General features: G+C 40.3%; 1 protein-coding gene across 2 annotated transcripts; it reads left to right on the top strand.

Moving 5' to 3' along the window:
* The first annotated feature begins 298 nt into the window (after positions 1-298).
* Positions 299-12,841, top strand: tsr1 (TSR1 ribosome maturation factor). Of its 2 annotated transcripts, none has more exons than XM_023272045.3 (15): positions 299-458; positions 2,183-2,286; positions 2,500-2,728; positions 3,130-3,264; positions 3,378-3,832; positions 5,622-5,766; positions 6,240-6,421; positions 9,733-9,944; positions 10,093-10,252; positions 10,339-10,449; positions 10,529-10,661; positions 11,241-11,357; positions 11,537-11,677; positions 11,773-11,847; positions 12,526-12,841. In XM_023272045.3, exons 1-15 carry the CDS (start codon positions 341-343, stop codon positions 12,702-12,704), a joined length of 2,496 nt encoding a protein of 831 aa, XP_023127813.2. In that variant the 5' UTR covers positions 299-340; the 3' UTR covers positions 12,705-12,841. The 2 variants fall into 2 exon arrangements, with proteins under 2 accessions (XP_023127813.2, XP_023127812.2); XM_023272044.3 differs by having other exon boundaries at positions 5,622-5,817.
* Positions 12,842-18,025: the final 5,184 nt, after the last annotated feature.

Here is an 18,025-nt window from a genome sequence, read left to right as displayed (position 1 = left end):
TAATTCTGAGGATTTTTTTTTCAGGTCTGGTTTGACTTTATACAAAATGAAACAGAAAAAATGTGATGGTTTTCCTTTACCTGGAGCACATTATCTTATATTTTATATTCAGCTTACTCCGACGTAACTTCAAAATCTAAAGAATGCTCAGCCCCTAATGTGTCGAAGTCCTAACAAGTCATCTGCAATAAATACTGTAATATATATGCGTTCCGTCACATTCATGCTCGTAACTCGGGCTTTTATTTTGACATAAAGACTCCCCGAAGACACGCCCTCTGTCGTGACGTTAGTGCGAGTGCGGAAGTAAATCAGCTGCTGTCTTTCTCACGTGGTGAAAATGGCCGCGAACGGGGAGAAACAGCAGGGTCACAGACCCGGCGTGTATAAACAGAAAAATAAAGGACACAAACATGGCAAGCACCGGACGAAAGGTGAAATTGAGAGAGAAAACAAAGGTAAGCAGCGATCGGTTGCGAAGTGTCACTGCTGCCGCTGGATGCGTGATGTTGTTGGTCTGCTGCTGCGGCCTCTGCAAACACACGTGTATAAGTTTCTTGTCAGGGCTTTGGGGGTGAATTTAGAAAGTGTAATTTGTGTAAAAAGGAATCCTTTTACACATTTCTCTGTTAGGTATTTCGTGAAAACGTCTGATCGTGTGCTGAGTCTAGGTTTGGCATCTAACTAGAGGGCTATGCATCTTTCTACACTTGATCTATAGGCATTTCATATGCCAGAAGAGAATAACTGACAAAAAATATCTTCAGCTGAGAGAATTTAGCTTCAGAAAGGATCTGTTTATTTCTTTCAAACTCCTTCTTTGAAGTTTCCCTACGTGCTTTAAATCATAATATAAAGTTGCATTGGTTTCTCTATATATTTAATAACACACAATGCAGTAACAATGTAATAAATATTACCATTTGATCGTATTGCTTCTATCATAAAACAGCATCTAATGGGAAGATATTCCCTAGTTATAACTTAAGTATAATCTGAGTTTGTACACTGGGGATAAAAACATGGACATAATTGTGAATCATTGTGAAGTGACACTCTGTCAGATAGAAATAAACCGCTGTAAAAGAGCAAATTTACTAATAGTACTCATTTAAAACATTCACTAGAAAAGAGTAGAGATTTATATAAGGAGAATCATCTGTGACAGTTTGTCAGTCCATGGTTTTTTCTCTGCTCGGCTTTTGGTTTATCTATCTTTACAATCTGATCTAATGTATAATGTGTTTCTATCTAAGCTGGTAACACATATCTCATATAACTTATATTCTATATATTAGAGGTATAACTATTATTGAATAATTGAATAGTTCCTAACATCTACATTAATCATTGGCTAGTTTAATCATTCCTTAATAAGTTTCAGTATTTTTTAAAGAATAAAAAGTCTAATTTCTCTGATTCCAGCTTCTTAAATCTGACTATTTCTTTCCTCATCTGTGACACGTAACCTGAATATCTTTGGTTGTGGACAAAATGTGATATTTATTGGGAGCTTCATCTTGGCTTCTGGGAAACACTGAAATTTTTTTACAAATTTCTGACAATATATACACCAAATAGCTACTCAGTGCATCGAGAAAATAATCAACCGATTAATTGACAATGGAAATAATCATTAGTTGCTTCTTAAATATCAACTAATTTTCCTTCTGACATTCAGTGTTTGTTGTTATGACTTCATTAAGATATGATAATTGTTGAGGTAATTTAATGTGGAACTGATTTGTGTCACTGAAAATCTGTCCTTCAGAGCAATGACTAAAATATGTTATGGCCTCAAGAATGATCCACTACATCAATACTTCTCTGCAAATCTGAAAAAGTATGAGCATCATAAACTTTATAAAGTAAAAGTAGTTGTTGTATTGGACATTGCTGCTTTCTACAGGTGTTTTTGATGACTTGTCCACCCAGCATATGTTTTAAAGGCGTAAAAATATTCTACACATCAATCACAATTACAGCAGCTCTTGTTCGTACACTGTTCACATATCTGCTACAGGTTTATTGACAGCTTAGACTTGTTTAGTACATTTTCCTAGAAAGCTAACATCAGTTCAAATGCTTGTATGTATATTTATCCCAAGATGTGGTGTATATTTAGCATTGTTGTTGGGATCTTGTACAACATACTGCACTAATAAATCCTTGTGTCTCACAGGAAGAGTGTCAGTGACGGCTCTTACCAAAAAACAGAGGAAGGAACAAAAGAAGATGGACAGAAGACACAAAGCCAACCAGCTACGTAAAAACAAGAAAGACATGGTAATTTTGTTCATCACATGAAGACTGACCTTTTCTGAATTCCTGATGGACGCTGCAGAGATTCAGTGTTTCTTGCATATAGATAGATAGATGCCTCATTCATTTCGTTTTGGAAGTTCAACGTATCCAGTCGCTCACACGTTCCATTTGAGAAAAATGAGGAAAAATAACATGCAAAGTAACACGTATGTAACATGCAAATTGTGCTTTTAGGTCTTGACAGAAAAACGACGTCTTGGCAGCAGGGACGGTCCTCCTCATTTAGCTGCTGTGGTGTCCCTGCATGCTGCAGTCGATGCTGGTGCTATTACCAAACTGCTGCGTGGAGAATGTGCTGGTGGCGTCGTGCATCTCGAGCGATGTGTCAGTGGTGTCAGTGACAGTTTTGGGCTGATTCTGCCTCGTTTTAAACAACGGTTCACCTTTCTGAACCAAAGCACCGGTATGTCCTGAGAGATATGGAACAAGTGTAGTTATCTTTTGCATGCATAGTGTTACAAATGTCATTCATGTTATTAATCAGTGTCTATTTTATCTGTTTGTACAGTAAATAAATATGCAATCCAGGTCATGCAGAACCACATGACAGACACATACCATAGAATATCTATGAACTCAAGAACTATTCAATAAGTTGTTCAGAGACAAAGAAAAACTATCTCACTGCTTTACCGGCTATAGTGCCATTGGGCTTACAGTTGTATTTACATTGTAATGTAAAGTCTCCTTATACAGCAATTTGAAACAAGTATTTGCAGGTTGTACCATGCCACATGTCTTTGTTGTACTATTTTTTCTTTGTGATGAGCAAATCTGAAGCATCTGTACTGGTTCTTTGGACAGCTGATGTGCACTCCCTACTGGACGTGGCAAAGATTGCAGATAGCCTTGTATTTGTGCTGGACTCTACTGAAGGTTGGGACAGCTATGGAGAATACTGCCTCTCCTGCCTCTTTGCCCAGGGCCTCCCCAGCCATGGTGAGTACAAATTAAACACAAAACTGGAGCTTTCAGACTCCCTAGTTGGTGCAGATTTGAGTGATTACCATTCTGGTGTATATATTTGAAGCCCTTAAATTCTCCCCATGCAGCACTGGTGTGTCAGGGTGTGTCTGACCTTCCCGTGAAGAAGAGGGTTGAGTCCAGAAGAGCTTTGTCAAAAATCACAGAGGTCCGTTTCCCTGATGCCCGTCTCTTCCCTCTGGACTCGGAACAAGATGCCACTCTGCTTCTCAGACACCTAGGCAGTCAGAGACAGAGGAAGCTGGGTTTCCGCTCCAGACGCTCCCATCTTTTAGCTCAGAATGTCACATTCACACCTAACAGTCCTGCTGAGGGGGCAGGTGGTGGAAACACCGGCCTAGGAACCCTCTGTGTCTCTGGGTATGTCCGTGGTCGTCCTCTACGGGTCGACAGACTGGTGCACATCAGTGGACACGGAGACTTTCAGCTCAGCCAGATCGATGCTCCGTCAGACCCTCTTCCCCTCAACTTAACAGCAGCCAGACCAGTTAAACCTGGCAAGGGAGGAGACGTTGACATGCTGGTGGGTGTTTAAGGGTTTCTGTTAACTCTAACTTATTTCTGTTAATTATTTATAAAGTCTTTGTTGAATACTCTGACCTGAGAAATGTACATTTGTTATTACGAGAATAATAGAATGTAGTTTGTTTAAAAGAACCAAATGTAAATTGAGTGTTGAAGCTGTTTGACTGAATTAAAACTCAGCTGCTCAAAATAATTATTAAGAATGTACAGCTATATCAACTTTTTTGCAATTTTTAGTCTGTTTGCCACAATTTCTGTATACTTGTCATAATTTTAGACTGTGTTACTTAGTGGGGGTTGTGGATATTTGTTTTTCTCACCTGTGGATACGGCCAGTTATTTTCCACATGGTATAAAAATAGTAACTTAAGAATTTGGGTAATCCATCACAGTACATATATTGTCAGCTTCTTTTTTTAATCAAGGTAATGTTACTCTTGCAGAATAACTGGAATGTACATTTAGTAATTATCTGCACTTCTGCTTTACTGTGCAGCAATATTAGAACTTTGGCGTACTGATTATAATGGACTAAGAAAGGTACTACTGAATTATAGTTTCGTACATGAAAAGAGTAACTGACTGCAGGATGACAGAAGACAGTTCAAAAATGTTAAACTCTCCACTGTTCTTAAACGTAATAATGTTGAAGTTAATAAGTGGTCGTCAGTGTGGGCTAGAACCTGCAAAAGCACTGATATGATCCTATTAGATATCGAGCGAGTTTTTCTTAAAAGCCTGATTGCACAAAAAATTATAATGTACCAGAATCGATGTTGGTGCTAATAACTGACACATCTCAGACTATGATAATCAGATCAATAAGTAAATAAATACATTTACACATAGAATGTATTATATGGAAATTAATTAATGTTTTAGTGTTTTTTTAACATAGAGAAACAACAGTATCATCATGTAAACAAAATGGCATTTAAAGGGTTAAAATCTCAAAATGATATAATATTTTGTAGTTATGATGAGAATTGAGGTAGATTGCCTATTAAAATCGGAACTAAAAGTGGAAAATAATCCATCCATCCATCCATTATCTATACACCACTTAATCCTCACTAGGGTCATGGGGGGCTGGAGTCTATCCCAGCTGACTCAGGTGAAGGCAGGGGACACCCTAGACAGGTCACCAGTCTGTCACAGGGCTACATATAGAGACAAACAATCACTCTCACATTCACACCTACGGGCAATTTAGAATGATCAATTAACCTCAGCATATTTTTGGACTGTGGGAGGAAGCCGGAGTACCCGGAGAGAACCCACGCATGCACAGGGAGAACATGCAAACTCCATGCAGAAAGATCCCGGGAAAGCCGGGACGCGAACCAGGGACCTTCTTGCTGCAAGGAGAAAGTGCTAACCACTACGCCACTGTGTAGCCCATGGAAAATAATATTTATATATTACATTTTTCTGCTGTTCTTTTTTTTCCAATTACGTTTTTGAGTTGTTTTTTTTATCTGACACTGCAGAAATGATAATTCACATTTCTTCTCATGTATGCAAACTGGTGTTTAAGGGGAAAAATCATGAAAATTAGTGAGTATTTGTTAGTTATCATCAAGACTTTTGCAAATTTTAAACAATAATCAAGTCACTTGAACATGGAATATGATATTCCTAAAATTTTTTGTTGCACTATTTTTGTCCTGAAGAACTTCTGTGTAACTCTTCCAAATTGATGTGTAAAGGTTAAATAGAAAAAGTGAATTGTGACACTTTGTTGCTATTGAATTTCCTTGTTACTCAGCCTTCTGTGTATCCCACAGGATGGAGGTGAGGATGACGCTCCAGTGCGGGTGCTGATGAAAGCAGACCCGTCCTGCAGGGAGAGTCTGCAGGCCGAGGCTGAGGTGGATCCAATGGATGGAGAGCAGACGTGGCCGACAGAAACAGAGTTGCTGGAAGCTGAGGGTGCAAAAACAGAATTGACATATAACATATTGAGATGTTACACTTGGAAAAGTAAGATAATTGGAACCTACACAAGAACGTGTTTAGGATAGATTAAATGCTTCATTGTGCTACCATAGTAACACCAGATTGGATGAGATCAGTTAGTCTGAGCAGTCTGGTTTGACTAGAATTATCACTGTGACAGATCACCTTGGCAAGGTTTCAAGTGACTGGAAAGAATTGTATTAAGGAGCTTATACTGAGCTTAATCTGCACAGATGGTTTGCCAAGTGTTGACATTTGCCACATCTCCCTTGATTGCCGTTCCAAAAAACATCTGTCATTTCTAGTTAGTGACAAAAGTGTACTAAAGCACCTTTCTTGATTGAAATTAGGTCAGTGACTTCTCATTAATTAGCTATATATAATTTCACCTGTCACAAAAACACAGGACACTAAATGTCTCTTATATGTTTCTCTTTGGTGTTTAGAGGCCAGGAAGAACAAACGTGTGATGAAGGTACCTAAAGGAACGTCCGATTATCAGGCCACGTGGATTGTCGATGATAATGATGAGGAGGATGGTGACCTGGACGAAGAAAGCAGCGATGATGATGGTGACGACATGATGGATGAAGCCATGGAGGGAGACGATGATGAGAATAACTCTCAGGTACATATTTTAAAGGTTTCATTTAAACCTCACAGACCAACTATAAATTGAGAAAAGGACAAAAATAAGGACAAAATAATAAAGGACAAAATGTCAACTGCATCTTGAATTGGATTCTACTCTGGACAATTTTAAGAACCGAAACAACACAGAGCTGTAGTTTAGAACGTGACACGATAATGATACATTTCTCGACCCTCTGAGCAGTTTTGGGGAATTTTTTTTACCCGTCACATTTTTGCTCACTGTTGGTTCAGTTATTGTTCACTGCAGTATAAAGTCCTGCACCTCTATGGAAACAGCACAACCATGAGTAGAAGTAGGAAGAACTCAAAAATGTCTTATGTGCAATACGACACTGTTATAATTTCATCAATCTTTTTAAAAAAATAGGATTTAATTTTTTAAATTACTTGTCTTACAAAAATCAAAAAAATGTAATCAAAGTGCCAACAAGTGTTATTGATATGGAAACAAAAGTGGTTACTCTACATAATGTAGACATTTCACTATTTACATTTTGAATTTGTTTCCATTCTTGCCTCCTTTTTGCTCCGTGTAAGCACAGCCTGGTCCAAGTTCAACCAAAAACTCCCTGAATTTTTGGGACATGAATGTTTGTTGCGGCTGGGTCACTCATGGCTTCATGATTGTGCAGATGAATGCAGAATTTTTCTTTTTTTTTTTTTTTTTGGTTTTTTACAGAATTGGGTCAGTACAAATACTTTAATTTTGGCAAATATTTACAAGAGACACAAAAAAATAATTATTTTAGATCAGTAGTTTGACTGTTGGAAAGTTGAAAATCCAAGAATTCTTCTGTTCCTACAGTTTGTAGCTATGATAAATAGTGTAAGTTTGGTGGTTATTCAATAATAACATGCTTTCAAACTCGCTGGTGGGTTTTGGGGTGTAGAGGGTTAATATACTAACTCAATTATTAAAATAGTTGTTAATTAATTTTAGTTTTTATTTGATGTATCACTCACTAGTTTCACCACAAACCTGAATACACCTTTAGGCCTATTTTTTACAGCTGCGTCTTGTTGTCATAGCAACATTGCAGCTGAAGTCAGACAGTGTAATCTTATGGGGGACGATGAGGACAGTAACCTGCGGAGAAGCTATGAAGTGTTGCTGGTTCCGGGGCTGAACCGTTGCATACGTGACCCACAGTCAGTGCACCTCGCTGCTCGGAGGCACAGTTTGTTTTCACAGTGTCTGTCTGTGACCTGTAGTGCCAGGCTGCTCACCACAACAATAGTGTTTGGAACAGGAGTCCCAAGAGAAGCCTCCTGTCTTCCTGTCTTGTGAACAGAAGTTCCTGTCTGGACGAAGGGAGGGGACGACCATTTATTTATTTCCAGCTCTGCTTGAAAAGAAGTCGGGGAAACTCTCCTTATGCAACGGGTTCATTATGATCTGTAATTGTTATTAGCATGCATTTGATGTCGAGGTTAGCACACAGGGATACGTATTTAGGAGAGGGTAACAATAGGGGAAGGGGTACTTCAAATGATAATGATTATTATTATTGCAGCAAGGATGTTGGAAAGGTTGTGAATCAGCCTCCCGCTGAGTGCTTTCCACCATGTGTCTGGCTTCTCCTTTAATTTGCCAGTCAAGGAACCACTGTGCAGCATGTCTTTGATGATTCATTTCCTTATATACGTCTATTGCCGATGGAAGGTGTATTCCTAGCAGTAAAAGTGGACATCTTGCACTGGAAACCATCTTAACACACTTGAAATGGCACTAAATTTGAATGAATGCACACCAAGGATTTCCGTAGTTAGATTCTGGCAACTCCTTATCACATGCACACATACACACAATTGCATGCAAATACTGTTTTGCACTGTACAAACCTTCCCCAGACAGTTTGTTTGTTGTGACGGGGCTGGTCATAGTAGTGTTTGGCTGTTATACAATTGCAATTTCTATACTTAGAATCTTTTTGACTGTGTTTGTGTATCTAACATGCGTGTCTGGTCATTGTTTGTCAAATATCGAGGCTGCAATTGAGAAAATAAATTTGCTTTGTATTAGTGGAGTGTAACAACAGCAAGAGAATACCACCAGAGACACCTGTTCATCTCATTACATTTGGATTGACACATTTTGTATGTGCAAAAGGACTGAATACTCACATCTCTTTGGAAATGGCTACAGACAAGTGACAAATTAAAGGAAAAACCAACATACCTGGGATTTGGGACACCGTGCACCACCAGAACAGCTTCAGGGCACCTTAGCGTTGATTCTCTGAGTCTCTGCAACTCAGCTGGATGGGTGAACACCATTCTTTCTAAAGAAATGAATTTGGTGCTTTGATGATGATGGTGGAGAGCACTGGCTGACACATCAGTCCAGAATGTCCTGTCAGTGTTCAGTTATGCTGAGACCTGCTAGTGTTAAAGGACATAGACATATGATTTACATTAAACCATTCAGTGGCTGATGAAGGGTTCAGAATTTTCCTCTAATTTGTCACCCATCTGTAGTTTGAACAGGGGAAGTCAAAAGCAGTTATTGTCTTGCGATGCAAATAGTTCCTTTTTTTCTTTTAATTTTTCAAACTGATATATATATATATATATATATATATATATATATATATATATATATATATATATATATATATATATATATATATATATATATATATATATATATATATATATACACTAAAGTGCTGATATGTCAGCCTTGGAAGCAAATATTTGAGCACCTCAAATTAAACTGAAATAAATCCCATTGTGTTGGGATGCCAGAAATGTCAGAAAACAAGGACAAAATGAAAACTGTGTGTAAGGCTCTATATCACTACAGGTGTGCAAGACTTTGTTTTAATTTAGATGAAGCACCTCTACAGAACAAAATAATATTCGCCTCTTTGGTTAACTTAAGTTATTTTGCTCTTGTGGCCTTAAATACAATATTACAGAAAATCTACAAAATTAACCTTGAGAACATCTGATGCTTGTACTCCATAAAGCTGAAGTGGTTGTTAGAAAACAGATAAGACTGAATAAAATCAGACATTACAGTTTTTCAGAGGTTGCCAGACAGTATTTCTGGGTGCTGTTAAAATAGCCATCATCCATCAGGTATTATTCACAAAGAAAGAAGGTGAGCAGGAGTTACTACTTAAAAATGTCTTTGCTTATGGTCATTAAATGCATCAAACTGTACAATAACTGAGATACAGTCAGAGAGCTGCCTGTATTCTTTGTCCAGACCTCATTTCTTAACAGGGCTCAGTAATATGATCTCTTAAGGCGGATTTGTACTGTATCTTCCCTGCTCAGGATCCTGGTTCATGCTGTGCCTCAGATGAGGAAGAAGATGAGGAGGAGGAAGAGGTGTGCTCCACAGAGCGAGCTGGAGCAGACCAGCGCTACGACGAACACATGGACGAAGCTGCAGAGGAGGAAGGCCTGAAACGTTACCGCGAGGCTCGATCCAATGAGATGTTTCCTGACGAGGTGGACACACCCCTCAACGCTGCTGCTAGAATCAGGTCAGCACTGTTTTTGTTAATGGGATAAGAAAGAAATAAGGTAGATATGTCAAAATTAGGTCATAAGGATCAAGATTATTTATTTTTATCTATTCAATTTTGCAGCTATACTGCTGCTCATGATTTAAATTCTGTCATCGCTGTCCAGGTTCCAGCGCTACAGGGGCCTGAAAAGTTTCCGCTCTTCGCCCTGGGATCCCATGGAGAACTTGCCTCTTAACTATTCACGCATCTTCCAGTTTCAAAGCTTTGAACGCACTCGCAACCGCGTACTGGCCGAGGCTGCAGCTGAGGAGGAGGGAGCCATGGTAAAAAAAAGATTCTTTTGTGAATGTGCTCTTGTTAGATCTTAGATTTGTGGCTTCACAGACTCTACTGCTCTTTTTTTTCCCAGGATGGGTGGTATGTTACACTGCACATCGTTGATGTACCTTTCTCTGTGATGGAGAGTGTCCAGTCAGGAAAACCTCTTGTACTGGTGTCTCTCTTGCCCTATGAACAGAAGGTACTAACATCAGAAAGTGTGAATTTATGACATTACAGCAATTTTACAGTTTCCTAACTGACTTTGCTTCCGTGGACAGATGTCAGTGATGCATGTTTTGGTACGAAGACACCCCAGTAACATGGAGCCAATCAAATCTAAAGAGGAGCTGGTGTTCCACTGTGGATTTAGGAGATTCAGGGCCTCTCCTATCTTCTCTCAGCACACATCAGGTACAAAATCTGTTAATTAGGCAAACATATCTCCAAACACACCTCTATTCAAACCTTACTCTCCTTTTAATGAAACAATAGTTTATAAAATTGCTTCAATACATGGAGTATAAGGGCTGACAGCTGCAAATGACACTACATTTATAAAGGTTGTAAATAAATGATACTGAGGGGTCACTTATATTAGCATTCATAACTTTAAAATTGTGTACCAAAAGTATGGATTTGCTAAAAGAGGGAAAATACATTTCCACAGTGTTTTCATCCCACATGATTTAGTTCCACTGATCAATTTCAAATGGACTTCATAAAACGGTTCAATAGAGGTTTCCTCTTTCCTCATTAATATTCTAGGAATTAGGCAATGCTTTTATCCAGAACCAGCATACAGGCAGTTTCAGTGTCTCGCCTGATTTTCAATTTAAGGGACACTATATCCTATGTTCAGTTGCATCAGACATTTGCTCGTACTTCTATTCAAAAGTATAATAGCAGATTGATTGCAAAACAGTTTTATCTGCTTCATGTACAGTGCAGTATTAAGTGCATTACTGAGCATTGAACTGTGCTGTTTTCTAGCTGACAAGCACAAGATGGAGCGCTTCCTCAGGCCAGATGCCCCTACTGTGGTGTCGGTGTACGCTCCCATCACCTTCCCCCCTGCAGGCATCCTGCTCTTCAAACAAAGGAATGATGGTGAGAAGAAAAGGCCGGTTCATACAAAACACAAGTCGATTTAATTAGTTGTCTAGCCGCCTTCATGTTAAACTTTTGACCTTCTTTCTGGTTTAATTGCTTTATTTGATTATTTACTTAAGCTAATTCTGCGCTAATTGGGTATTTTAACTTGAGTTCTTCGTACTGTGTCTTTCTAGGCATTCAGGACCTGGTGGCTACTGGCAGTCTGCTCAGCTGCGACCCTCAGCGCGTTGTGCTGAAGAGGATTGTACTGAGCGGACACCCGTTTAAAATTAACAGGCGGTCTGCGGTGGTCCGATACATGTTCTTTAACAGGGGTGAGAGGATGTTGTCATACTTTTCCTACTATGATTTCAGAATATTACATAATGTGCGCCTTTAATGTTCTTTCCTTTCTTTCTTTCTCTGACAGATGATATCATGTGGTTTAAACCAGTGGAACTGCGAACAAAATGGGGTCGCAGAGGCCATATCAAGGAGGCTTTAGGTGAGGAAAATTGAAAAACAAATCTTGGCAGCTTCTTTACAGAGCCCATATTTTGCTTTTGGGGTTTCCCCCTTTAGTGTGTTGTAGATTTTCTGCGCATGTAAAAAGTTGGCCATCTTACAAAACCCACAGTCTATTTCAGAGAGAACTACTCTCTCCCACAGAAAGCTCTGCTCCTAACCTGCCTGAAACACTGTGTTTGTTGTCCAGGCTTTTCCTCTGTTACTTATTTACATCATCGTGCAATATATTTGCAGAACGTCTGCATAGTAGCAAGTTTGGCCCTCAAACAAAGAATGAGCAGCATTTTCTTCCTGCTAGGGCTAAGTCTGTCAACCCATACTCAGAGATCTGGGGTTACACTACACAACAAACAGTATGACAGTATTCCATTTTTGTCTGGCCAACTGACCAATCAGAACAGACTTTACATTTTGCGAGGTGGGCCTTTAAAGAGACGGGAGCTATAACAGAGCATTACAGACATGGTGAGAAGAGGTGCAACAGAAATGCACAGAAATAGAAAAGGACTGTGTTTTTTTAACCATTAAAACACGTAAACATGTTCTTGTATGTTGCTAAAATTAGAATATAAAGCTGTAAATGTGTATAATTTGGTTTTCTAAAGCAAGATTTATTATTTAACTTGAATTCTGACTGTCTTGTTTTGTTTTTCAGGAACACACGGTCACATGAAGTGTGTGTTTGACAACCAGCTGCGCTCTCAAGACACTGTCCTGATGAACTTGTACAAGAGGTTGTATCCTCGCTGGACATATGATCCCTACGTGCCCTTGCCTTTACCATGGGTCAAGAGAGAGTGCAATGTGGAAATGGACGACTCGGAAATGGAGTAGTGGAAGGACAACATGCTGTAGCAATGAAAGGTGGACACAGGACATGTTTTACCACAAATACTCACCATCAGCATGGTCACATGACACTTTCAAAAAATGTAGTGTGTATTAAATAAAACAATTTTCGATTCAAAGTATCTCCTGAGCATCTTGTTCCATTTGGCTTTGGAGCATCTTAACTTGCTGCTAAATTTATTTTTAGCCACTAGATGGCAGTGATGAATAAGTATTATTAAACTGTTTTCTTGAGCAACACTCACCTCTGTTTAAAATGGGTCAAAAATATTTGAGTGACTACCACCACACAAATAGCTGTGTGCGTGGAGCGCTTTATGATTAAACAGATCCGAGGGCTGTTACCACAATTGGCAGGTCTGTAATAATTTTAAAATTAGTCATGTATCAACTCTTTGAAGTCGTGCATGTGTGGCTGAATGCCTGCAGCCACATTAAAATTGAAGAACTAGGACAAAATCATTATATAGATAATGTTTGAGAAACTTTAATCGTGGAAAAAGAACTCCCAAGTCGTGCTTTTAAGCACAAAAATTCTTGTCTGTAATCTCTCAATGAAATACTCTGTAAGATTTGGACAAATAGCAGCTGTCAAATTTATTTATTTATATTATCTTTTATCACAAACATGCTCCAGTGGACTTTACTGGAAAAAAGAGGCTGCAAAGCCCTTATTAATCACTGGTCTCGGAATGCATTTAATACAGCATGAGACAGCAATATCAAAAAACACAAGACTTCTTAATCCATTTCTTTTGAAATGCATGGCACAGCCAACATTACATCAGCGGTGGGGTGAAAAACAGTTATTCTCCAAACACACTAGCTGCACTTTTCATAATTAATTGATGTAATTTACAAGCAGAGTTTGTATGGAGATGTAAAAAAATAGAAGTATATGATAATACTTCAACCAGCAGTATTCACACACACATAATTTGTTCTCCGTCCATGGTGGTCCTGCCCTGACCTGTAGCCTTCTTTTCGGCTGCAGTCAACACACACACTCAGAGGCTCAGATCATGACCTATCTGTTGTTTTGAAACTGAAGCTGAATTGCTCTACAGTTTTGTGTCCTTCCCTGCCCCATACTTTCTTGCTTAGGAAAACACTGATTTATGAATTGCAATATTTATCATAAAAACTGAGCTCTCGCATGCCTGCAGCAACATGATTCATCCACGGACTCTGTTGGGACTGCACCACAGAGGCATGCCAATATGTCTGGGAAACCAGAAGGTGAAGACTTTGGGATGGAGAGGAGAACATGATCCAAGAGGAGAAGGGGAGCGAAAGTTCACTCTGTGCATTTTTATTTGATTACAGTGGAAAAAGCTGAAAGAAAAAAAGATAATACAATTGAGAAAGACGAATGTCTCTATTGCCCATGGGGGGCAAGCTGGGAGCTCTGGACAGTTTTGTGGTAACACTCAATTTATTTCCTACTTTGCTATTTTTTTTACATGTATTAAAGCAAGGGCACTGTAACAGTGATGTGTTGAGCACATCTTGTTAAGGCTGAGGGGAGGGGTGTGCTCTGCTGGCCAGCAGTTCACGGTGAGGGGAGGGGGAACTCAGTACCCCGATGATGGACAACGCTCTTACAGTAACACATACAAAAACGGGACTGAATTTAGATGAGCACACTGCATTTTTCCCTGACACTATCAATTTGAAACAGATAAACATTTAGTTGTTTGGGGACCAACTGCGACGTGGTAAGACTGAATCCAGCCCATAAGTGAAGTGTGTGTTTGGCACAGGCCGGCGTCAGAAGACGTGAACGCTGGTGACTTAGTGCTGTTTGGATCAGGAATGTCTTGTGGTTCCCAGTTCACTGCCACCACACTCAGTTGGCTCTCGCTGAAGATATAATGGGTGAGAGATTTTTCCGTTGGATGTGGATAAAGAAACGGAAGGAGAGAAAAAGGGGGCAGCGAGGGAGTGGGAGATAAGGGGAAGAGTTAGTTGATGTTCAGCATGAATAAAACCAGAAGTGGTGGGAGAAAGCAGTTGAAGGAATGTTAAAAAAAAACAGAGGGGATGCATAGAATTTGGAAATTAAAGTAAAACGTTAGTGGGTGAGAAAGGGAGACAGAGAGAGAGTGAAATGGAGGAGTGTGAGAGTCTGAGGTGGTGTGGGCGAGGGAGTAGGAGAGCGAGAGTGGCTGGCGTTTATGGATTGCAGATGTGGCGCTATGGGGTTTTGGCAGGGGCTGTGCGCGCCTGAATCCTGCACCGGCTGGGTGGCACCGGGGTGAGAGGGAGGTCAATGCACCGCAGCACACAGCCCATAAAACACTGAGTAGTGGGGGAGAGCAGAGAGGGAGAGAATAGGCTTCAAATACACACTAACCCAGGACTGCAGGGCAGAGGGGGGTGAGCAGATTACAATTTGGGTTCAATCATGTACAAGCAGACCCCAAATGTTCTGCATGTCAAGTCCAGGCTACCAGTGAAGCCATATGTTAGTACACAACACAACACTTACAGTTTGGAGCTGATAAGCTTATCTCAAATTCAAAGGATGAGCCTTCTGTAGACGCATCCTCTAACCATGAAAAATCACAGCCAACTTCACTGAAATTTTTCCACTTCTGCACTTATTAATCCTGAATTTATTACAAGTGCTTTTGGCAAGGTTAGGAAAGTGAAACAAGCCAGCCAAGTGGAGAGCAGAAGTCCTCATCTAGTGTCTGTTCTCTTAGGTTTGTTTATCTGCTTGCATTTAAAATCTGCTATTTCTCTTTCCATCATAAGTGGATGGTGGAATAAAGCTACTATAGCTGGTCTTAACAAAATTGTATGTTTAAAATGCATAAGACGGAATTAGTTTTTATTTTTCACCTAAGAAATGACCTTTCTTTGCGAGTTACAGTGTTCTGAGGGTGAATATTACCAGTGCAGGAAGTTGGAGTGAGTATTTGGTTGTTGCCCATGCTCGGTGCACACAGGGATTTGGCTTTTTTCTTATTTATCATGTTATGTCTAAGGTACCAGTGGCACTGACCAACATCTACAGATGACCGAGTGTACATTTAGATCTACAATCTAGCACTGAAAAATAATATTGCCACTTTAATGCAAGCTAATCTTTACTCACTTAAATTCTAAATGCAGGAAATGCAACATTCACTGGGTGTCAATGTGTGTTCACAGGAAAAAATACCCTTAAAATTCTGTCCAGTTAACTACATATTGGCAAAAATATTTAGGCTTAAGTTTCTAATGGGCTGCTGGCTAAAGAGAAGAGACACTATACTGCCAAAACACGAAGGTGCAGTGTAACACTAAACAGCAATGCACATGACTTTCTGAACAGAATGTATAAAAAAAACAAAATACTTTTACAACCAGAATATACTTTAAAACCACCATGTGTTTGTTCAGCTTAAGTCTTTGGGGAGTCCTTATGAGAAGCTATCACTCATTTAGACAAATGAGTTTGTTAAGTCATTTAAATGACTTGTGGAAGAGTTAACTTCAGATATGTCAGTTTATATAGATGGTTAACACTCTGACTCCCATATCTGAATATTTAATATTCACTGGAGGTTAGTGTGAAAAATTAGAGCAACATTTATGATTTTTTTTTCAATGTCTGGAATAATCTAAAAGTGTGAAAAGTAAAACAAGTGTTAAATGAAGTGTTAAAATGTTTCATGCAATGTTTGCATGTAAAAAGTACAAAAAAGTACTCTGACTGTTTATAGGTGACTAAAATGATTTAAAAAATAATTTGGTAAAGTGCAAATACCTCATAAAAGGAGTTAAGTAAGTTACTTGAACAAACTTGATTTTGTTGCAGCATAAAACCAAATGACAGCACCAGTATCAAATTGTAAAAAAAACTTTTACAGGCCCAAGTGTTTTGGGAAATATGATGCTTTGTACCGCTTTGAGAAACCTTTGAGGAACATCTCATTCACTCTCCTGTTTGTGTAGGTGCTGCCTGACAATACTCGCCTACTATGTCAGTTCTGTTTTTCCTCTTTCTTTGTGATATCCTTCCTTCCCCTCTGTTGTTCCCCCCTTTTTCTCCCTCTTAGTCTGGTCCTGACTCCCTGGTTCCTGGGGCCTGGCCAAGGTGTGTGTCCCTGGAGGAGCCAGAGAGGAGATGGAGAGGGGGCAGCAAGGGGGTGCCGAGACCCAATCCAAAACCACAGCTGCCTCTCCTCTCCTCTCCTCTCCTCTCCTCTCCTCTCCTCTCCTCTCCTCTCCTCTCCTCTCCTCTCCTCTCCTCTCCTCTCCTCTCCTCTCCTCTCCTCTCCTCCCCTCCCCTCCCCTCCCCTCCCCTCCCCTCCCCTCTCCTCTCCTCTCCCTTCTCTAATGCCTCCCCCCTCCTTGCCTGGCACACTCCCCAGCTCTGCCATTAATCAGAGAGGAAAAGGGTATTTCAGTGCATGTGTGTTTGTGTGTGAAGGCGAGAGAGATGCTGACTGTGTGAGTGTCTCTCTGAGTGTTTATGTGTATCTGTGCGTGTGTTGATAGAGAGCTGGATGGGTCGGCAGTGATGGTATGGAGACCAGGATCTCACAACAAAGCTGGAGAGTTCACCCAGAGAACAAAGGGAGGGAGGGAGGGAGGGAGGGAGGGAGGGAGGGAGGGAGGGAGGGAGGGAGGGAGGGAGGGGAGGATGACAGCCATGAAGCCTGGTGAGCAGATTGGGACTGCCAGCGACTGAAAGGAAGAGGTAGACAGATGATCTGCAGAAGTTTTTAGCATCTCAGTATGAGACCAGAACCTCAAAAGACGGTTGTAAGTATTTTGTGTTGCAACAGCACCTGCACACAAATGTGCAATGGACTCACTAGGCCAACAGTACAGTCCATGACCTGAAATGTTAACAAATTACATCAAGATTCCCTTCAAGGTGCACTCTGCTTCTTCTACTCTGCCTCTTTCACCCTCTGATTATCCAGGTGGGAGTGAAATCCCGAAAAAAAACTCCAACCTGCTCTGCTTTCACCCCCCAACGGGCCTCCCAGAGTGCTTTTCTGCTGACATCACTGCACAGAGACCTGGCAAGCCAATCTCTCCCCTGCTCTATCATTCCCTTCTCCCTGCTTCCTGCCCTGATGATGTCACACACCATATGGTTTTCAGCAGTATCAAGCCGGAAAAGAGATTTACTCAGCGGAGAGGAGAAGGAGAGAAAAGGAGGAGGCACAGGAACAGGGCGCAGGTTGGACACACACACACACACAAAAAAAACACAAAAGGTTCGCTCTTCCCCTTGTGTGCACTGCGAGTGGAAGATAGAGAAGGAGGGGAGGAGGAGGTGAGGAGGAGAGGGGAATGGTTGC

The sequence above is a fragment of the Amphiprion ocellaris genome, chromosome 7 (assembly GCF_022539595.1).
Source record: "Amphiprion ocellaris isolate individual 3 ecotype Okinawa chromosome 7, ASM2253959v1, whole genome shotgun sequence".
NCBI classification, from domain to species: domain Eukaryota; kingdom Metazoa; phylum Chordata; class Actinopteri; family Pomacentridae; genus Amphiprion; species Amphiprion ocellaris.
This window is presented reverse-complemented; position numbering and strand designations above follow the sequence as displayed.

What these genes read in the sequence shown, in the direction of transcription:
- tsr1 (XM_023272044.3), top strand. Translation starts at nt 341, where the DNA reads ATGGCCGCGAACGGGGAGAAACAGCAGGGTCACAGACCCGGCGTGTAT. An exon ending in CTTTCTGAACCAAAGCACCG is followed by an intron (nt 2,729 to 3,129) that starts GTATGTCCTGAG and finishes TTCTTTGGACAG; the next exon opens with CTGATGTGCACTCCCTACTG. An exon ending in CTTCAAACAAAGGAATGATG is followed by an intron (nt 11,358 to 11,536) that starts GTGAGAAGAAAA and finishes GTGTCTTTCTAG; the next exon opens with GCATTCAGGACCTGGTGGCT.